Source organism: Tribolium castaneum, chromosome 1, assembly GCF_031307605.1.
Source record: "Tribolium castaneum strain GA2 chromosome 1, icTriCast1.1, whole genome shotgun sequence".
Classification (NCBI taxonomy): domain Eukaryota; kingdom Metazoa; phylum Arthropoda; class Insecta; order Coleoptera; family Tenebrionidae; genus Tribolium; species Tribolium castaneum.
This window is the reverse complement of record NC_087394.1, coordinates 1,558,622-1,582,076: the sequence shown is the minus strand read 5'-3', so window position 1 is coordinate 1,582,076 and position 23,455 is coordinate 1,558,622. Positions and strand designations below refer to the sequence as shown.

General features: G+C 26.7%; 1 protein-coding gene across 12 annotated transcripts in view; it reads right to left on the bottom strand.

The window, feature by feature from the left end:
• Positions 1-23,455, bottom strand: part of Mical (Molecule interacting with CasL) — a 90,713-nt gene that overhangs the window by 55,787 nt on the left and 11,471 nt on the right. For 10 of the 12 annotated variants that reach the window (XM_064359814.1, XM_064359818.1, XM_064359812.1 and 7 more), the window contains exons 2-3: positions 3,694-4,094; positions 3,395-3,638 (exon numbers count right to left, since the gene is read on the bottom strand). In XM_064359814.1, the coding sequence (XP_064215884.1) occupies positions 3,395-3,638; positions 3,694-4,065 (616 nt within the window). In that variant the 5' untranslated portion in view covers positions 4,066-4,094. Of the gene's footprint in view, positions 1-3,394; positions 3,639-3,693; positions 4,095-9,691; positions 9,711-10,241; positions 10,367-23,455 lie in introns of those variants that run through there. The other 2 variants (XM_064359815.1, XM_064359817.1) reach the window with 2 other exon arrangements.

Here is a 23,455-nt window from a genome sequence, read left to right as displayed (position 1 = left end):
TTTATTTTTTATTAATAATTCGCTTATCTACCGCCTATTTTTATCTTTAACACCCCATTTAACCCCTTTAATGAGTAATTAACTATATAGAATTGCACTGTCAGGCAGATTACGTAAGTATGCAAAATTTCAGTTCATTCAGACAACAAAAACTCTCCAAATTTGGCTAAGAAAATATGAAACAGACAGACAGACAACAAAGCAAGTTAAATGAAACCTATTAATAAGTAAGTTTTTCACTTGAAAACGCTCTAAAAACATCCTACTCAGTCAAAATAAATGAACGAAATATGTTTACACTTATACAATTGTTTCCTTTGTAATTACTTAAATTTTCAAAATATTGTTTTAACATGTTTACAATTTTGTAGTTAGCTATACTGTTTTTTTCTATTTATTTTCTGTTTCTTTCTTCGCTACAACACATTTTAATATTTTTCTATCTAATTATTTTTTTTAGTCAGGAACATACAAATCCTTAAATTCTTTCTAGTTTTTTATATTGCCTTCTAAAAATTGGAAAAACGTCCGGGATATCACTATTCAAAGTTATCAAATAATAAATACCAAAAAAATCAAGTCATCGCAGCTTCGACTGTATTTGTTTAAATATTTTTCCACGTAGATACTAATTTTCTTATATTTCGAAATTTTTCAGATTTATTTTTTATTAATAATTCGCTTATCTACCGCCTATTTTTATCTTTAACACCCCATTTAACCCCTTAAGTGAGTAATGAATTATATAGAATTGCACTGTCAGGCAGATTACGAAAGTATGCAAAATTTCAGTTCATTCAGACAACAAAAACTCTCGCAAATTTGGCTAAGAAAATATGAAACAGACAGACAGACAAAAAGCAAGTTAAATGAAACCTATTAATCAGTAAGTTTTTCACTTGAAAACGCTCTAAAAACATCCTACTCAGTCAAAATAAATAAACGAAATATGTTTACACTTATACAATTGTTTCCTTTGTAATTACTTAAATTTTCAAAATATTGTTTTAACATGTTTACAATTTTGTAGTTAGCTATTTTTTTCTATTTATTTTCTGTTTCTTTCTTCGCTACAACACATTTTAATATTTTTCTATCTAATTATTTTTTTTAGTCAGGAACATACAAATCCTTAAATTCTTTCTAGTTTTTTATATTGCCTTCTAAAAATTGGAAAAACGTCCGAGATATCACTATTCGAAGTTATCAAATAATAAATACCAAAAAAATCAAGTCATCGCAGCTTCGACTGTATTTGTTTAAATATTTTTCCATGTAGATACTATTTTTTTATATTTCGATATTTTTCAGATTTATTTTTTATTAATAATTCGCTTATCTACCGCCTATTTTTATCTTTAACACCCCATTTAACCCCTTTAATGAGTAATTAACTATATAGAATTGCACTGTCAGGCAGATTACGTAAGTATGCAAAATTTCAGTTCATTCAGACAACAAAAACTCTCCAAATTTGGCTAAGAAAATATGAAACAGACAGACAGACAACAAAGCAAGTTAAATGAAACCTATTAATAAGTAAGTTTTTCACTTGAAAACGCTCTAAAAACATCCTATTCAGTCAAAATAAATGAACGAAATATGATTACACTTATACAATTATTTCCCTTGTAATTACTTAAATTTTTAAAATATTGTTTTAACATGTTTACAATTTTGTAGTTAGCTATACTGTTTTTTTCTATTTATTTTCTGTTTCTCTCTTCGCTACAACACATTTTAATATTTTTCTATCTAATTATTTTTTTTAGTCAGGAACATACAAATCCTTAAATTCTTTCTAGTTTTTTATATTGCCTTCTAAAAATTGGAAAAACGTCCGAGATATCACTATTCCAAGTTATCAAATAATAAATATCAAAAAAATCAAGTCATCGCAGCTTCGACTGTATTTGTTTAAATATTTTTCCACGTAGATACTAATTTTTTTATATTTCGAAATTTTTCAGATTTATTTTTTATTAATAATTCGCTTATCTACCGCCTATTTTTATCTTTAACACCCCATTTAACCCCTTAAGTGAGTAATGAATTATATAGAATTGCACTGTCAGGCAGATTACGTAAGTATGCAAAATTTCAGTTCATTCAGACAACAAAAACTCTCGCAAATTTGGCTAAGAAAATAATCAAGTCATCGCAAGTTCGACTGTATTTGTTTAAATATTTTTACACGTAGATACTAATTTTTTTATATTTCTTCTTTCGTAATTACTTAAATTTTCTTCTTATTCCATAGATTCTTGTTTTATTTATTTCTTTTGTTCTTTATTTTTTCTTTTTTTTTAATTTTGTATGTATTATTTTAAGTTTTTCAACGGTATATTTTAATTTTCTTCCTCCTTTTACCAATTTAAATTTCACTTTTTTGCCATATTGTTTAGTTTCATATTTCTTTCAAAATGTGATATGGAATAAGAGATAAAATACTTTAAAATCACAATGCTAGTTTTTTACAAAAACTTCCTTAAAAACTACTTTTGTTAAATTTCTACATATTGTCAAAACTTAAAAAATATAATTCACAGCACTCACTTCGTTCGGCACTACACCTTATTGAAAAACGTGTTTCTAAACGTTCTTAAAGTGGAAAAACATCTTTTTCGGCCAAAATAGATATTTTTTTAGATAATTTGTAAAAAATCTTTCGAAATAAACAGAATTTTTTTTGTAATAGTTTTAAACCATTGTTTTTGTTTCCTAGTCCAAAGTATTATTTCTGTTTTAGCTTTTTATATTAATTTTTAGAATTTTTTTAATATTTATTGATTTGTCCATTTTTTTAATATTCTTTATTTCACCCTTTGCCACCATATTTTTTATTTTGTTTTTATTTTTTTTTTAGTACATAATTAAAATTAAGGAAATAATTATTTTCGTAAATACTTATTCAATAAAACGCAATTTTTATACTTTTTCTTTCGATCGTTTTTTTTTATTTTAATTTGTTTCATTTCATCTCTACAATATTATTCATTTTTTTACATTCTAAATTTTACATTAAACCTTTGTGATGAAACAAAAATTAATAAAATACAAATTTCTCCATATTGACTATCTTTATTAATAATATTAATTCTCCAAATTATTAAAAACAAGCTAAAGTAAAAACAAAATGTGAAAAGTTGCATTATTTTCACCCAAAATAGATGATTTTTTCTATTTATTTATTTTTTCTCCTTTTATAGTTATAGACATTAGTTTTTTTTAAATAATTTTTTGCATTTTTTTCTTTGAGCATTATTCGCTTTTTCATATTTTTTCTTTGGTTTCTTATTCTTTCAATTTTTTTTCGTTTTGTTTCCTTATTTATTTTACTTATTATTTCATAGCTTGCTTCGCTCGTTTCAAAAAAATAAAAAAAAACACTTACTTGACACAGGATCCGGTTCCACCAACCTCTCGAAACTAACTTCAGTATGAACTTCAACCCCCAGTAACAACACCACCTTCAATAGTATACATTGCAATTGCCTGATACTAATATGATCAATAGCTCCTGCACAAAATTTCCCAAAAAATTTCTTAGCACCTAACGCTCTCAAATCCTCGATTACAAAAGGCCACAAGTGAAGAACATTATTCCGTGACAAACGATCCCTTTTCTCAATCACGACCTGAAGACGTCCCGATTAAAAAAGACGAAACACTTCGCCAGGAAAAAATACTTACAACTTTCGCACCCAATAATTGCGCTTCAATGGCCGTTCGTAAACCACAAGGTCCTGCACCAATAATCAAAACCCTGCTGTTTGCACACAACTTTCCTTTTCCGTAGCATTTATGCGCAGCCCTCGCATCGAATTTCTTCCATAAAGCGTTGGCCCTCCAGTGCTTCAAATAGCCCCTCAATTTGGGGTAGAAAAGAGGGAAGAGGTTCGGTTTGAGGTTGAGGAGGTCGCAAATACTGCGATAGTAGCCTAGGATGTTCCTCAAACTTGTGGCATTGAGGAAGTGGTCGAAGAATTCGTTTGCGAGAGCTACGTCTTTGGCGGTCACTTGAGGACCTCCACGAGGAGGTGGAGGTTGGTTGTGGTGGTCCATGGCTAGGTCTTCAACTGGTCGAAATACATCTGAAAAAAAAAACGAAAAAAAAATATACAGAAAAGTTAAAAAAAAACAAATTATATTTTTCTATCAAAAATCTCTTTTTAACCTAGCCTAGAACTTCAACACCCCTTTAGGACGTAATTGTCATGAAGATTACGTAAGTGTGCAAGATTTCAGTTCATTCGGATAACAAATTTGGCTCGAAAAATATGAAACAGACAGACAGACAACAAAGCAAGTTAACTAAAAGCTTGTAAAAATCGAGGGTAATTAAGTGGAACAAATTCAATTTGTATGCAGGATGGAATTTTTGACGTGGAAACACTTCGTCATGTGACCTATTATAGGATAGAAGAAATCACAATGCATACAAGTTGATTCGATTGTTGTTAATACGTGTAATTGATGAGGAATATTGATTCCGATTAGGTAATGTGATGCATAATAAACTACAGACAAGGTGTTTCAGCGAGTTGGATAAATAATTGATTATTTAAATCAGTGAGCTAGAAAAATTATATCCTTAAAGTTTGAACTTTCTTCTTTAAAATGGTGAAAATTTAGGTAAGTTATGCAAAAAATCTATAATTTTTTATAATGAACTTTTTCAAATCGCTGGGACACCCTGTATCTGTACGAAGTGACAAACTTTAAGAATTATTCAAAAAAATATCAAATGATTCTGAACTTTTCTTTATAAGTAGGTATTATTGTTTCGCTACACTTCGTTTTCACTTATACGCTATTTTCTATGTTAAAATAAATTTATTTTTATTTTAGTACTTTTCTCATTTTATTTACTTATTTATTTTATTTTTATTTTTTCTTTTATAATTAATTAATTACATACTTTTCATTTAATATAGCACATTTTTCATTGACTTCTCCATTTTTTTCCTTTAATTTTTCTGCCACGTTATTTCATTTTTATATTTCTTTAAACCGGTGTTGGATTTAAAAGTTAATATAATACACTTTGAAGTGTTATTGTTTTATGCTTAGAAATTATTTAAATAATCTACAGAGTGAATCTGTTACAAGTATTTTTTACTATATCACAAAAACTACTCAGAATTTTCTTTTTCTTGTGTTTTTTCTAGTCCAATTTTTGCTAATAAACTTTTTCAAATCGCTGGGACACCCTGTATCGGTACGAAGTGACAAACTTTAACAATTATTCGAAAAAAATCAAAAAAACATCAAATGATTCTAAACTTTGTTTATAAATAGGTATTATTGTTTATCTTTTCTTTTCTTTTTAACTTTTTCTCAACATTCTTCATTCGCTACACTTCGTTTTCATTTATACGACTATTTTCTATGTTAAAATAAATTTATTTTTATTTTAGTACTTTTCTCATTTTATTTACTTATTTATTTTATTGTTATTTTTTCTTTTATTATTAATTAATTACATACTTTTCATTTAATATAGCACATTTTTCAGTGACTTCTCCATTTTTTTCCTTTAATTTTTCTGCCATGTTATTTCATTTTTATATTTCTTTAAACAGGTGTTGGATTTAAAAGTTAATATAATACACTTTAAAGTGTTATTGTTTTATGTTTAGTAATTATTTAAATAATCTACAGAGTGAATCTGTTACAAGTATTTTTTACTATATCACAAAAACTACTCAGAATTTTCTTTTTCTTGTGTTTTTTCTAGTCCAATTTTTGCTAATAAACTTTTTCAAATCGCTGGGACACCCTGTATCTGTACGAAGTGACAAACTTTAAGAATTATTCAAAAAAATATCAAATGATTCTGAACTTTTCTTTATAAGTAGGTATTATTGTTTCGCTACACTTCGTTTTCACTTATACGCTATTTTCTATGTTAAAATAAATTTATTTTTATTTTAGTACTTTTCTCATTTTATTTACTTATTTATTTTATTTTTATTTTTTCTTTTATAATTAATTAATTACATACTTTTCATTTAATATAGCACATTTTTCATTGACTTCTCCATTTTTTTCCTTTAATTTTTCTGCCACGTTATTTCATTTTTATATTTCTTTAAACCGGTGTTGGATTTAAAAGTTAATATAATACACTTTGAAGTGTTATTGTTTTATGCTTAGAAATTATTTAAATAATCTACAGAGTGAATCTGTTACAAGTATTTTTTACTATATCACAAAAACTACTCAGAATTTTCTTTTTCTTGTGTTTTTTCTAGTCCAATTTTTGCTAATAAACTTTTTCAAATCGCTGGGACACCCTGTATCGGTACGAAGTGACAAACTTTAACAATTATTCGAAAAAAATCAAAAAAACATCAAATGATTCTAAACTTTGTTTATAAATAGGTATTATTGTTTATCTTTTCTTTTCTTTTTAACTTTTTCTCAACATTCTTCATTCGCTACACTTCGTTTTCATTTATACGACTATTTTCTATGTTAAAATAAATTTATTTTTATTTTAGTACTTTTCTCATTTTATTTACTTATTTATTTTATTGTTATTTTTTCTTTTATTATTAATTAATTACATACTTTTCATTTAATATAGCACATTTTTCAGTGACTTCTCCATTTTTTTCCTTTAATTTTTCTGCCATGTTATTTCATTTTTATATTTCTTTAAACAGGTGTTGGATTTAAAAGTTAATATAATACACTTTAAAGTGTTATTGTTTTATGTTTAGTAATTATTTAAATAATCTACAGAGTGAATCTGTTACAAGTATTTTTTACTATATCACAAAAACTACTCAGAATTTTCTTTTTCTTGTGTTTTTTCTAGTCCAATTTTTGCTAATAAACTTTTTCAAATCGCTGGGACACCCTGTATCTGTACGAAGTGACAAACTTTAAGAATTATTCAAAAAAATATCAAATGATTCTGAACTTTTCTTTATAAGTAGGTATTATTGTTTCGCTACACTTCGTTTTCACTTATACGCTATTTTCTATGTTAAAATAAATTTATTTTTATTTTAGTACTTTTCTCATTTTATTTACTTATTTATTTTATTTTTATTTTTTCTTTTATAATTAATTAATTACATACTTTTCATTTAATATAGCACATTTTTCATTGACTTCTCCATTTTTTTCCTTTAATTTTTCTGCCACGTTATTTCATTTTTATATTTCTTTAAACCGGTGTTGGATTTAAAAGTTAATATAATACACTTTGAAGTGTTATTGTTTTATGCTTAGAAATTATTTAAATAATCTACAGAGTGAATCTGTTACAAGTATTTTTTACTATATCACAAAAACTACTCAGAATTTTCTTTTTCTTGTGTTTTTTCTAGTCCAATTTTTGCTAATAAACTTTTTCAAATCGCTGGGACACCCTGTATCTGTACGAAGTGACAAACTTTAAGAATTATTCAAAAAAATATCAAATGATTCTGAACTTTTCTTTATAAGTAGGTATTATTGTTTCGCTACACTTCGTTTTCACTTATACGCTATTTTCTATGTTAAAATAAATTTATTTTTATTTTAGTACTTTTCTCATTTTATTTACTTATTTATTTTATTTTTATTTTTTCTTTTATAATTAATTAATTACATACTTTTCATTTAATATAGCACATTTTTCAGTGACTTCTCCATTTTTTTCCTTTAATTTTTCTGCCATGTTATTTCATTTTTATATTTCTTTAAACAGGTGTTGGATTTAAAAGTTAATATAATACACTTTAAAGTGTTATTGTTTTATGTTTAGTAATTATTTAAATAATCTACAGAGTGAATCTGTTACAAGTATTTTTTACTATATCACAAAAACTACTCAGAATTTTCTTTTTCTTGTGTTTTTTCTAGTCCAATTTTTGCTAATAAACTTTTTCAAATCGCTGGGACACCCTGTATCGGTACGAAGTGACAAACTTTAAAAATTATTCGAAAAAAATCAAAAAAACATCAAATGATTCTAAACTTTGTTTATAAATAGGTATTATTGTTTATCTTTTCTTTTCTTTTTAACTTTTTCTCAACATTCTTCACTCGCTACACTTCGTTTTCATTTATACGACTATTTTCTATGTTAAAATAAATTTATTTTTATTTTAGTACTTTTCTCATTTTATTTACTTATTTATTTTATTTTTATTTTTTCTTTTATAATTAATTAATTACATACTTTTCATTTAATATAGCACATTTTTCATTGACTTCTCCATTTTTTTCCTTTAATTTTTCTGCCACGTTATTTCATTTTTATATTTCTTTAAACCGGTGTTGGATTTAAAAGTTAATATAATACACTTTGAAGTGTTATTGTTTTATGTTTAGAAATTATTTAAATAATCTACAGAGTGAATTTGTTACAAGTATTTTTTACTATATCACAAAAACTACTCAGAATTTTCTTTTTCTTGTGTTTTTTCTAGTCCAATTTTTGCTAATAAACTTTTTCAAATCGCTGGGACACGCTGTATCGGTACGAAGTGACAAACTTTAAGAATTATTCGAAAAAAATCAAAAAAACATCAAATGATTCTAAACTTTGTTTATAAATAGGTATTATTGTTTATCTTTTCTTTTCTTTTTAACTTTTTCTCAACATTCTTCATTCGCTACACTTCGTTTTCATTTATACGACTATTTTCTATGTTAAAATAAATTTATTTTTATTTTAATACTTTTAATTTTATTTACTTATTTATTTTATTTTTATTTTTTCTTTTATAATTATTTATTTAAATACTTTTCACTGAATATAGCACATTTATCATTAACTTCTCCATATTTTTCCTTTCATTTTTCTGCCACGTTATTTCATTTTTATATTTCTTTAAACAGGTGTTGGAATTGAAAATAAAATAAAACCCTTTGCAGTGTTATTTTTTATATTTTATATAAATATAAACATTATTTAAATATAGTACAGAGTGAGTCTGCTAAAAGTATTTTCCAAAAACTAACAATTACACAGAGTTTAAGTTCTTTATATTTTTGTCACTTTTTTGAAAATTTTTCTACTTCTAAAATTTTAGCATCAACAAAATTCAAAATAAAAGTATTAATTAATCGCGATTTTATTATTTCTAAAGAGTGAAACCAAGTGATACAAATTTAACCAAAAAAATCGAAAAAAAATTTGAACGATTTTAAAGTTTCCTTTATAAGTATACTTATTTATCTTTTCTTCTTCTATTTTTAAACATTTTTCACTGGCCATACTTTATTTCCTTTACTTTTGTTTAAAAATATTTATACTTAATAAGCTCTCGAAAGTCAAAAGTAACAAAAAGTATCACACAAAAGTAATATTTGTTTCGTTGTGTTTATTTTTTGTATATATTTTTGTGGACACAATAAATTTGAAAAAAAAATATTAATTATTTTTGTGTTAGCATTGTTAGAAATGCTAGAAAAAAAATGTGCTTAGATAAAACAAAAATTAAAACATTCAAAAAATTCATTCATTCATAATTTTTTACATTTTCTTTTTTACGAATATGTATATGATATTTGGACATAGTTTTAGCAAGAGATCGTGAAATTAACTAGTTTTTCGCCAAAAGTCAGTTTTCGCTTAATACAAAATAAATAAAAGTAAAAAAATCACACAAAGAAAGAATTAAATTATGTAACATCAAACACTGATTTCTGTGTAAGCTACAGGAAAAAATACTTTTAACAGACTCACCTTGTATAATTTCTCGACTATTTGTGGTGACTTTTTGTGTGGATCTAAATAAATAGCAAAAAAATGTGGTCAGACAAGGCACATTTAAGACATTTCATTTTCAAACTAAATAGGTCACTTATTGGCAATAAATTTATTTTTCGCACATAAACGAGTTCAAACACTTGAAATAGATAAAAATAACTTTATTTTCGGCCTCAATCAGTTTCAATTTTAATTTAACTCAAAATTAGATAAAAAAAAACTATCACTTTATATCACTTTAAGGCACAGAAGCTCGAATTACACAAATAAATCACAAATTCAGTCCTCAATCGCGATCAATTCGTAAAACTTCCCTCGATTTACGTCACGTTCTCGTTGATCGAATCGGTAAAGAAACTGACCTAGCCATAGGCAATGTGAAACCGTTTGTTTTATCGCGTAAAAACGAAAACTAGAACAATCTAATTGAATCGAATTGATTGCTTGCTTTGAATCGTTGCTTTGACAAACACTGTGTCTTTTTCAAAGTGTATCGATTACGAACTTGGAGTTATAAATAACTCACCAATTCACGTACTAATGCCAATAAACCGACACACAACACAGTTGATTTTATATGAAACGAGAGTAAAATTAATCAAATGTTTGGTTGCGTCGAACGATTTTATACGATTTTTATCATAATCGCGATCTTATCGATGATTATTTATTTCTCTTTGTTGCCTTATTTAGGGACGATTTCGAAACTGTAATAAAAAACATACAAAAAAATGTAACAAAAAACAGTAAAAAAACAGCGTATTGGGGTCAGGTCAGGTCAGTACAAATTAATAACAAAGTGACGAAAAACGATTCAGTAAACAGATTAAAAACAAAAAGCTTTTCGATTGCCAAAGCCAAAAAAAATCTTAAAATTTCGCAAAAATTCGCACTGAATTACTTTCTCTTGTTTTTTAATTAAAGGTGCCTATATTAAGGACGCTAGATAATCTTATAGTAATGATAATCTATCAAATAAATTTAAAATTAATAGACAATAGAAAAAACGTATTGCAACAATTTTGAGCGTTTTGAAAATGTCTCGAAACGAGTCAAGTGAGGTATTTTTTAATAATTTTGAAACAAACAGATAAACAAAATTTATTTTTGAGAAAAAATATCTTAAACTATAAAAAAATTAAAAAAGAAAAAAATTAAAATAAAAAATACTCTCATAAAACTCTGCTGTACTGAAAAATAAATATAAGAAAAAATTATTGAAGAAAACATAAAAAATTGGATTTAAATTCCTTTTACTTAGCTTAGAAAACGAAGAAAATTAAATAAAAAAATCTATCTTTAAAATGATCCATTCTGGCCGTTTGAACACGGATTTGACCAAACAAAATAACAATAGACACAAAGAAAGAACTTATGAATCTCTGTCAAAAAAAGCAAAATATAAAATAATTAAAAAAGTGAGCTAAAAATGATGAAAAAAAATTTAATTAAATAATTATTGAAAAAAATACAAAAAATAAAAAATGAAAACAAAAAATTAAATTGAGAATACAGGGTGATTCCAAAGTGACGAACAAACTCTCGTTTGGTGACAAAAGACGTTCAGTTAAGCACAACAATTAAGTCAAATTATTGTCAAACATTTTAATTTTAATATATTTTTTAATTTGTTTTCCTTAGCAACAGTATCGAATGTTGCTCTTTTGTTTACTTACTATGATGTCGAATAATATAAAATTTGCAAATTTTTTAATTGTTTTGTATATCTTTGTATATCATAAAACATTAATTGTCAAAAAAAGTCAAATAGTTGAGTTTAAAGTCGAACGAAGCGAGTCAAGTGAGGAATTTTTTAATAATTTTTTAATTTCTGGGAAAAAATATCTATATAAAATATAAAAATATAAAGAGAGAAAGCATGAAGACAAAAAAGAGAAAAAAAAAATAAAAATAAAAAATACTCTCATAAAAATGTGCTGTACTGAAAAATAAATAGAAGAAAAAAATTATTGAAGAAAACATAAAAAATTAAATTTAAATTCTTTTACTTAGCTTAGAAAACGAAAAAAAATTAAATAAAAAATGATGCATTTATTTATTTTCCTCAAACTGGCCATTTGAACACAGTTTTGTGCAAAAAACTAAAAGCAATTTTAATCAAAAATTAACATAAATAATAGAGAAAGAGGAAAAAATTTATGAATCTTTCTGTCAAAAAAAGGAAAATATAAATAAAATTAAAAAAGTGGATAAAAAAAATTTAACCAAATAATTATTAAAATAAATACAAAAAATAAAAAAATTAAAAATGAAAATAAAAAATAAAATTGAGAAAATTATACAGGGTGACTCAAAAGTGACGAACAAACTCTCGTATGGTGACAAAAGACTTTTAGTTAAGCACAACAATTAAGTCAAATTATTGTCAAACATTTTAATTTTAATATATTTTTTAATTTGTTTTCCTTAGCAACAGTATCGAATGTTGCTCTTTTGTTTACTTACTATGATGTCGAATAATATAAAATTTGCAAATTTATTAATTGTTTTGTATATCTTTGTATATCATAAAACATTAATTGTCAAAAAAAGTCAAATAGTTGTTAAAGTCGAACGAAGCGAGTCAAGTGAGGAATTTTTTAATAATTTTTTAATTTCTGGGAAAAAATATCTATATAAAATATAAAAATATAAAGAGAGAAAGCATGAAGACAAAAAAGAGAAATAAAATAAAAATAAAAAATACTCTCATAAAAATGTGCTGTACTGAAAAATAAATAGAAGAAAAAAATTATTGAAGAAAACATAAAAAATTGAATTTAAATTCCTTTTACTTAGCTTAGAAAACGAAAAAAATTAAATAAAAAATGATGCATTTATTTATTTTCCTCAAACTGGCCATTTGAACACAGTTTTGTGCAAAAAACTAAAAGCAATTTAAAAAAAAAATAACATAAATAATAGAGAAAGAGAAAAAAATTTATAAATCTTTCTGTCAAAAAAAGCAAAATATAAATAAAATTAAAAAAGTGAACAAAAAAAATTTAACCAAATTATTAAAATAAATACAAAAAATAAAAAAATTAAAAATAAAAATAAAAAATAAAATTGAGAAAATTATACAGAGTGATTCAAAAGTGACGAACAAACTCTCGTATGGTGACAAAAGACCTTCAGTTAAGCACAACAATTAAATCAAATTATTTCCAAACATTTTACTTTTAATATATTTTTTAATTTGTTTCCCTTAACAACGATATCGATTGTTGCTCTTTTGTTTCCTATAATGTCGAATTTAATTTATTGTCGAATTTGTAGGTTTTTTAATTGTTTTGTATATCATAAGACATTAATTGTCAAAAAAAATCAAAAAAATGTTATCTAAAGCACCAAAAACTTAACTTAAAAATTTAACTTCAAAGAGCTGTAACTCGTGAAAAAAGGCTCAAACAACAGCACCCGAGAGATTGTACAGTACTTTAAAACCACGCTGTATTTAGAAATTTTTTAAGGGCCGTTCTGAGTTTGAGGGCCGTTTTGCGTTTGAGGGCCGTTTTGGGTTTGAGAGTCGTTTTGAGTTTGAGGGCCGTTTTGAGTTTGAGGGCCGTTTTGGGTTTGAGGGCCGTTTTGGGTTTGAGAGTCGTTTAGGGCTTACTTGATTGAAGAGCAACCCATCCAGATATCCAATTTAGTTGATTATAACGTCACCACTGGGTGTAGTTTTAAGGGCCGGTGCTTTCCACCAGTTGTGAATTAAGGGCCGGATGCAAAATATTGTATATAAAACTGCGATTGTGAGCTAACGAAAAAAAAAAAGAAAAAGAAAAAAATTGGGAACCAGTGTTGCCATTTTCACGCAGTGTTGGTTTCGAAGGTGAAACAACAATAAAATGACCGAGTTTGATCGTAATTTAACTTGACAGCCTGATTACCTACTTAAAGGATGCCAAGACTCGAGAGAAATTTCATTGATTTTTTTTTTCTCACACACGGTCGGGAAAATTGCAATTTTCTTCGCGGTGAGAGTCAAACAAACGGTGACCTATGTGAAAATAATTTCTTCTCATTTCGAGAATTGTGAGAATCAAAATTAAATTTCCACATGTGTCAAAGACACCGACTTGGAACGTCGCCAAGTGAAGTGTTTTTTTGATGCATAATATAACCGGCATTGATTTTTAATTACGAAACCTTTAAAATTCAATTTAGATCGGTTTAAGTACTAGGTGCATAGATTATCTGATTTATACCAAATTGTGAATTAGGACACGTCTTATCTCCACAAGCATTTGTTTTATTTATTTAATTACAAAACACCACCACAACGAGCGATTTTTCTAGTTCCGGCGTAATCGGTGCAAAAACCGATTACGAAGGAGTCCGACCTTTATTCCCGATTTCTTTGCATTTTCATAAAGTTTCAACACAAAAAGTTTAATCGATTGGATCGAACGCATAGGCGCTCCGGGTGCAACGCACCGGAATCGACCGGAAACGCACGCGATCCGGAAGAGTCAAGGTTACTGGAACGACGCGCCCACCAGCTGTTGTACATCGAAGGAAATTTAATGGATTGGTTTTGTAAACGTGACCAGATTTAGGAAAATCGAAAAAGGGAGGGAAAAGTGGGCGTTAATAGAGGAAATGTTTCGCATTTTAAAATTAGGCAGTTTGAAGGCACAGTTAAGTGGTCTAGTTTTACGAAGGCGGGACGTGTGGGACGTGATTGATGTGTTACGAATTACTGAAGTTTGACCAATTAGAATTTTTGCTGGAAAAATCTTTTTTGGCTGTTTTGTTTATGGAATTAATGTGTCTCGTTTTTTACATTTTATTTTTACATAAGTTTGTCGAAATAAAGTGTACTTTTTCTCTAAAGATATCCTCATTCTAATTACTTTAGTAGTTGCTTAAATATATATTTTACTTTGCTTTTTATATTTTTATTTCACCATTTGCTAGCCATTTTTAATTTCTTCTCTTTAGTAGGTAATTATTATGTGCTTAAATCTTTATACAATATTTCTTATATTTTCATTATTTTTGTTTCTTTTTTTGCTTTTTTAATCCAGAACAGAAAAATCCTTAAATTCTTTCTGCGGTGTAATTATCCTTGGATTCTATTTACTTTTGTATTTGCTCAAATATATTTTTTTATTATGCTTTTTATATTTTTATTTCACCATTTGTTATCCTTTTTTAATTTCTTCTCTTTAGTAATTATTATTTGCTTAAATCTTTATACAATATTTCTTATACTTTCATTATTTTTATTTCTTTTTTTTGCTTTTCTAATCCAGAACAGAAAAATTCTTAATTCTTTCTGCTGTTTAATTATCCTTGGATTCTATTTACTTTTGTATTTGCTTAAATATATTTTTTATTATACTTTTTATATTTTTATTTCACCATTTGTTATCCTTTTTTAATTTCTTCTCTATAGTAATTATTATTTGCTTAAATCTTTATACAATATTTCTTATATTTTCATTACTTTTGTTTCTTTTTTTGCTTTTTTAATCCAGAACAGACAAATCCTTAAATTCTATCTGCTGTTTAATTATCCTTGGATTCTATTTACTTTTGTATTTGCTTAAATATATTTTTTATTATGCTTTTTATAGTTTTATTTCACCATTTGTTATCCTATTTTAATTTCTTCTCTTTAGTAGTTATTATTTGCTTAAATCTTTATACAATATTTCTTATATTTTCATTATTTTTGTTTCTTATTTTGCTTTTTATTTTTATTTCATCATTTGTTATCATTTTTTAAATAATTTTCGATTTAGTTCTAATCTTCTGAATTTATTGCTTAAATCTTTAAATATTTTTCCTCGTAAGTACTATAAGTTTTTTCTACCTTTAATTTTTGAAATGAATTAAATTATAAATAAAGCGTTTTAACATGTCTACATTCTATAAATTCCTTTTTCAGTTTTTATTTTGTTTTTTATATTTTTACTTCATCACTTGTTATCCTTTTTTAATTTCTTTTCTTTAGTAATTACTATTTGCTAAAATCCTTATACTATATTTCTTATATTTTCATTATTTTTGTTTCTTTTTTTTTGTTTTTTTTTTTTTAATTCAGAACTAACAAATCGTTAAATTCTTCCTCCTGTTTTATTTTATTTAAAATTTTTCCATCTCATTCTCCTTATTATTTTTTTAATAACATAACACAAACGCAAAATTCTAGAAAATTATAATAAATCATGCAATAATAAAACAATGACTAACAATGTAAACCCCCTTTATGACGTTCGCGTTATTTTGCACAAAACAAATTTACTTTTATTCCTTATCTCACAATATAAAATAATGGAAACTACAGACATTTTCTCAATTGTATGTTATTTCTAAATTAAACTATAGTGCAAAAATGAAGATTCTGTTCGCTCTATTTGCACTTACGGCCCTTTTCGTGCGCTCACAATCACAGTTTTACATTCCGGTTTTGTACAATATTTCGCATCCGGCCCTTAACCACACCCAATGGAAACCACCGGCCCTTAATAACACCCAGTGGAAACCACCGGCCTTTAACCAAAGTCACTGGGGCCCACCGGCCCTTAACTTTACTACACTCAGTGGTGACGTAATAATCGGCCAAATCGGATATTTGGATCGGCTACTCTTCAATCAGGTAAATCCAAAACGGCCCTCAAACCCAAACCGGCCCTCAAACCCAGAAAACGGCCCTCAAACCCAAAAAACCGGCCCTCAAAATTATTCTTAATTTTTATAATTTCTAGATATATTACAAGCCTAGACGTAGTTGGTCAGGACGTGAAAAAATCATCGAATATCCCAAAGATATGACCGGAAAACACAACTACGAAACAATTAATTCAATCAGAATTTATAACAAATTCTACGATGGTTTGGATTCAAAAGCAAAAATTTTGTCAGGTGGAGTTGGTTCAAGATTTGTCAAAATTAAACTCAGTTCGAAACGAAATAAAGGCTTCAAGTATTTAGTCCAAATTTTTGGACACTAATAGATTTATACTATATTTATACTAATAGATTTATATAAACGATAGATTTATACAGGGTTAGTCTACTAAAAGTACATTACACTATATCTAAAAAACTAATAATTACAAAAAAAAATAATTAAATATTTACTTGAAGAAAAAATTATGTATTTCCAATTCCTATGCCATTTTAAGTATTTAGTCCAAATTTTGGACACTAATACTTACGATAAGATTATACAGGGTTAGTCTACTAAAAGTACATTTCACTATATGTAAAAAAAAACTAATAATTACAATAAAAAAATTAATAAAATATTTAATTTTAAGAAACTCACCCTGTAGAATGTTTTGGGTGAAACTTTCCGCCGAACACATTTACAACCCTTGTAAATAAAACGTCAAAAAACCAAATTTGTTTTTCTTATCTCGTAACTTTATATTCTCACCTCGTGCTTTCCCACTTTGAATCTTTACTAAACCATGAAAGTGTTTATGTGTGTGTTATTTCTCGCCCCATTATTGTTTCTTGCAAACTCTCAATTACACTACATCCCTGCACAAATCCTAATACCAGCCCTTAACGTCTCAACTGTTCAAATTGCACACAATGCAACCCTTAATAATCGAACGGAAAATAAAAATCACACTGGATGGAATAATCCCAGATTGAATAAAACTGGGGTGGATTTTTTAAATGGGACTAATTCAAATGGAGATTTAATTGTTGGTAAAATAAGTACCATGGACCACCGTTTGTTTCGACAGGTTAGTTTAGTTGTTCAATTTTTTTTTAGTTTAAAAAATATTCAGGTTTATATGAAACCGAGAAATTGGTGGTCAATGGGTGAAAAGTTCGTTCAATATCCGCATGACCTTCCGGGAAGTTATGGACGACATGAGACGATTTCCGCTGTAAGGGCTTTCAATCAATTCTATGATGGGATGGATACAAAAGCTGAGATTGTGTCAGGAGGTGTGGGCAAAAAATTTGTTAAAATTCGACTGACTTCAGGATGGGGACAAGGGTTTAAGTACTTGGTTGTTATTTATGGACATTAATAGATAATTATTAATAATAAACAAAACTTGGTAAAGTGATAAAGTAACCCATTTTTATTTATTGGCCTTTACACAATAATACAAAACAATGAAAGGTTTCGTTGAATTTTGTGACTCAGTTTATTTATCTCAGGTAAAATCAATAAAGAAATCAAATTATGATCAGGTGAATCATGCGGAAGTGAATTTATTTTTGACGAAAATTCGCTTAAAAACGAGATAAATCGAGCACAATAAACAAAATAACATTAACTTTACATTTGTAATTTTTAGGTCTGTTCTGACAAAACCTTGGTCATTAAAGTGTAAAATAACGTCAATTTCGATAAAAATTTTCGGTCCCAAAAAAACTTTGTTTTTATTTAAAAAAGTACTCAAAAAAGCAATTCGATGTTTTTTCTGTTGATTGTAACGAAAGCACAATTTCACAAAAACCCTGTTTTCGAGCAAATTTTCTGGTTTCAGCTTACTTTTGTCCAATTGAACTAGATTACAAATTCTAAGTGTTGGAAGACAATTCAGAACAACTTAAAACGATTAAAACAACGTCAATTGTAATCTGATTTAGAAACTTTTGAAGTGTTAGAAAAATTCTCAAAAAAAATTCATTTTTGATTAACTCGACGATTTTTCAACAACATTTTACATTTCTGGCTAAACTAGCATAGATTTCGAGAAAAGTTTGTGATGTTCGGATTATTTTCAACAAAAAACTAGCTAAATCAAAAAAGATTTTTTTGCCATAGATTAGAATTTTATAGCAATCATTGAAATTTATTGTCTCTTGAAAATGTCATAAAACGCTTGAAAAAATCAGAAATGATATAATTTTTTGCTTAATTTGGTGATGTATTTACCCCAAAAAAATTACATCAACAGCATTTTATCTTTTATTTTTAAAAGAATTTCTTTGAAAAATATTCAGTCGTAATTTTTAGCGACTTTTTGACGCATTTTGAAAATTTCTTTTATTTTTTATTTCTTTTATTTTTTTTCTTTTATTTTTGAACGAATTACGTTCAAAAATATTCAATCGTAATTTTTAATGACATTTTGACGCATTTTGAAAATTTCTTGATATTCTCCACTCAAAAAAAAGCAAAAATCGCCCAAGTTTCGAAATTTTTCAGTTACGTTTAATTAAAAAAAAAATTAACGCATTTTTATTACAGTTTGGGTTTTGTCTCTTGAAAACGTCATAAAACCCTCGAAAAAATCGGAAATGTTATAATTTTTTGCTTAATTTGGTGATGATAATTCAGTATTTACCCCAAAAAAATTATATCAACAGCATTTTTTCTTTTATTTTTAAAAGAATTTCGTTCAAAAATATTCAATCGTAATTTTTAGTGACTTTTTGACGCATTTTGAAAATTTTTTGATAGTCTCCACTCAAAAAAAAAGAAAAATCGCCCAAGTTTTGAAATTTTTCGGTTCAGTTTAATTAAAAAAGAAAAAGTAACGCATTTTTACTACAGTTTAGGATTTGTCTCTTGAAAACGTCATAAAACGCTCGAAAAAATCGAAAATGTTATAATTTTTTGCTTACTTTGGTGATGATAATTCAGTATTCACCCAAAAAAAAATACATCAGCAGAATTTTTTCTTTTATTTTTAAAAGAAGTTCGTTCAAAAATATTCAGTCGTAATTTTTAGCGACTTTTTGACGCATTTTGAAAATTTCTTGATAGTCTCCGCTCAAAAAAAAGCAAAAATCGCCCAAGTTTAGAAATTTTTCGGTTCAGTTTAATTAAAAAAGAAAAAGTAACGCATTTTTACTACAGTTTAGGTTTTGCCTCTTAAAAACGTCATAAAACGCTCGAAAAAATCGGAAATGTTATAATTTTTTGCTTAATTTGGTGATGATAATACAGTATTTACCCCAAAAAAATTATATCAACAGCATTTTTTCTTTTATTTTTAAAAGAATTTCGTTCAAAAATATTCAATCGTAATTTTTAGCGACTTTTTGACGCATTTTGAAAATTTCTTGATATTCTCCACTCAAAAAAAAGCAAAAATCGCCCAAGTTTCGAAATTTTTCAGTTACGTTTAATTAAAAAAAAAATTAACGCATTTTTATTACAGTTTGGGTTTTGTCTCTTGAAAACGTCATAAAACCCTCGAAAAAATCGGAAATGTTATAATTTTTTGATTAATTTGGTGATAATAATTCAGTATTCACCCAAAAAAAAATTATATCAACAGCATTTTTTCTTTTATTTTTGAACGAATTTCGTTCAAAAATATTCAGTAGTAGTTTTTAGTGACTTTTTGACGCATTTTAAAAATTTCTTGATAGTCTCCACTCAAAAAAAAGAAAAATCGCCCAAGTTTAGAAATTTTTCGGTTCCGTTTAATTAAAAAAGAAAATGTAACGCATTTTTACTACAGTTTAAGATTTGTCTCTTGAAAACGTTATAAAACGCTCGAAAAAATCGGAAATGTTATAATTTTTTGTTTAATTTGGTGATGATAATTCAGTATTTACCCCAAAAAGTTATATCAATTTTTTCTTTTATTTTTGAACGAATTACGTTCAAAAATATTCTATCGTAATTTTTAATGACATTTTGACGCATTTTGAAAATTTCTTGATATTCTCCACTCAAAAAAAAGCAAAAATCGTCCAAGTTTCGAAATTTTTCAGTTACGTTTAATTAAAAAAAAATTAACGCATTTTTATTACAGTTTGGGTTTTGTCTCTTGAAAACGTCATAAAACCCTCGAAAAAATCAGAAATGTTATAATTTTTTGCTTAATTTGATGATGATAATTCAGTATTTACCCCAAAAAAATTACATCAACAGCATTTTTTCTTTTATTTTTGAACGAATTTCGTTAAAAATATTCAATCGTAATTTTTAGTGGCTTTTTGACGCATTTAGAAAATTTCTTGATAGTCTCCACTCAAAAAAAAGAAAAATCGCCCAAGTTGGAAATTTTTTAGTTACGTTTAATTAAAAATGAAAAAGTAACGCATTTTTAGTACAGTTTAGGTTTTGTCTCTTGAAAACGTCATAAAACCCTCGAAAAAATCAGAAATGTTATAATTTTTTGCTTAATTTGGTGATAATAATTCATTATTCACCCAAAAAAAAATTATATCAACAGCATTTTTTCTTTTATTTTTAAAAGAAGTTTGTTAAAAAATATTCAGTTCTAATTTTTAGCAACTTTTTGACGCATTTTGAAAATTTCTTGATAGTCTCCACTCAAAAAAAAAGAAAAATCGCCCAAGTTTAGAAATTTTTCGGTTCCGTTTAATTAAAAAAGAAAAAGTAACGCATTTTTATTACAGTTTAGGTTTTGTCTCTTGAAAACGTTATAAAACGCTCGAAAAAATCGGAAATGTTATAATTTTTTGTTTAATTTGGTGATAATAATTCAGTATTCACCCAAAAAAAATTACATCAGCAGCATTTTTTCTTTTATTTTTAAAAGAAGTTCGTTAAAAAATATTCAGTCGCAATTTTTAGCGACTTTTTGACGCATTTTGAAAATTTCTTGATAGTCTCCACTCAAAAAAAAGCAAAAATCGCCCAAGTTTCGAAATTTTTCAGTTACGTTTAATTAAAAAAAAAAGTAACGCATTTTTATTACAGTTTGGGTTTTGTCTCTTGAAAACGTCATAAAACGCTCAAAAAAGTCGAAAATGTTATAATTTCTTGCTTAATTTGGTGATGATAATTCAGTATTTACCCCAAAAAAAATTACATCAACAGCATTTTTTCTTTTATTTTTGAAGAAATTTCGTTCAAAAATATTCAGTTGTAATTTTTAGTGACTTTCTGACGCATTTTGAAAATTTCTTGATAGTCTCCACTCAAAAAAAAGCAAAAATCGCCCAAGTTTCGAAATTTTTCAGTTACGTTTAATTAAAAAAAAAGTAACGCATTTTTATTACAGTTTAGGTTTTGTCTCTTGAAAACGTCATAAAACGCTCGAAAAAATCGGAAAAGTTATAATTTTTTGCTTAATTTGGTGATGATAATTCAGTATTCACCCAAAAAAAAATACATCAGCAGAATTTTTTCTTTTATTTTTAAAAGAAGTTCGTTGAAAAATATTCAGTCGTAATTTTTAGCGACTTTTTGACGCATTTTGAAAATTTCTTGATAGTCTCCGCTCAAAAAAAAGCAAAAATCGCCCAAGTTTAGAAATTTTTCGGTTCAGTTTAATTAAAAAAGAAAAAGTAACGCATTTTTACTACAGTTTAGGTTTTGCCTCTTAAAAACGTCGTAAAACGCTCGAAAAAATCGGAAATGTTATAATTTTTTGCTTAATTTGGTGATGATAATTCAGTATTTACACCAAAAAAAAATTACATCAACAGCATTTTTTCTTTTATTTTTGAAGGAATTTCGTTCAAAAATATTCAGTTGTAATTTTTAGTGACTTTCTGACGCATTTTGAAAATTTCTTAATAGTCTCCACTCAAAAAAAAGCAAAAATCGCCCAAGTTTCGAAATTTTTCGGTTCCGTTTAATTAAAAAAAAAAAGTTGCGCTTTTTATTACAGTTTAGGTTTTGTCTCTTGAAAACGTCATAAAACGCTCGAAAAAATCGAAAATGTTATAATTTTTTGCTTACTTTGGTGATGATAATTCAGTATTCACCCAAAAAAAAATACATCAGCAGAATTTTTTCTTTTATTTTTAAAAGAAGTTCGTTGAAAAATATTCAGTCGTAATTTTTAGTGACTTTCTGACGCATTTTGAAAATTTCTTGATAGTCTCCGCTCAAAAAAAAGCAAAAATCGCCCAAGTTTAGAAATTTTTCGGTTCAGTTTAATTAAAAAAGAAAAAGTAACGCATTTTTACTACAGTTTAGGTTTTGCCTCTTAAAAACGTCATAAAACGCTCGAAAAAATCGTAAATGTTAAAATTTTTTGCTTAATTTGGTGATGATAATACAGTATTTACCCCAAAAAAATTATATCAACAGCATTTTTTCTTTTATTTTTAAAAGAATTTCGTTCAAAAATATTCAATCGTAATTTTTAGCGACTTTTTGACGCATTTTGAAAATTTCTTGATGGTCTCCACTCAAAACAAGCAAAAATCGACCAAGTTAGGAATTTTTCGGTTCCATTTAATTAAAAAAAATAACGCTTTTTTATTACAGTTTAGGTTTATTTTTTTGAGAAAATGTCAATTAAAAAACGTCCAAAAACGGCCAGATGGTCGAATTTTTCCACAAGTTTTCGCATTTTGTAGACCAGAGCAGGTGTTAATGAGCCATTTCGATTTCCTATTTCGAAAAAGCGCAGCTCCAGCTGGCACATCTCCAAAGATGCAGTCGCGTCCTCGTTTTGCTCCTTTCCCGTTTTGTTGCGATTATTTTTGAAATGTTAGACGATCTCTTTGGTGTTGTAGGTATTTCGGGCCTCATCGTGACCGAATAAATTCGAGTGATATTAATTAATTTCGTAAATGCTCGGCTGAATTGCAATGCCAGTTAATTAGCTTGATGGTTATCGAAGCAGGAAAAAAACTGTGTCACTATTTTTTTTCTTCATCTTTCACTTTTTCGGCGAAAAATTGGATTTCTAATCAATTTGCAGCCGATCATCACAACTGCCAATTATGGTTAATAGATGATTGGTTTTTTACAAACTAAACTCGCTTGAAATTCAATTATGGTAAACGATTATTATTTTTTTTAATTTAGTTAAGGTACATTGAGCTTTGATGAAAATCAACTTTACGGTGATGGATAATTGGGTTGGTGAA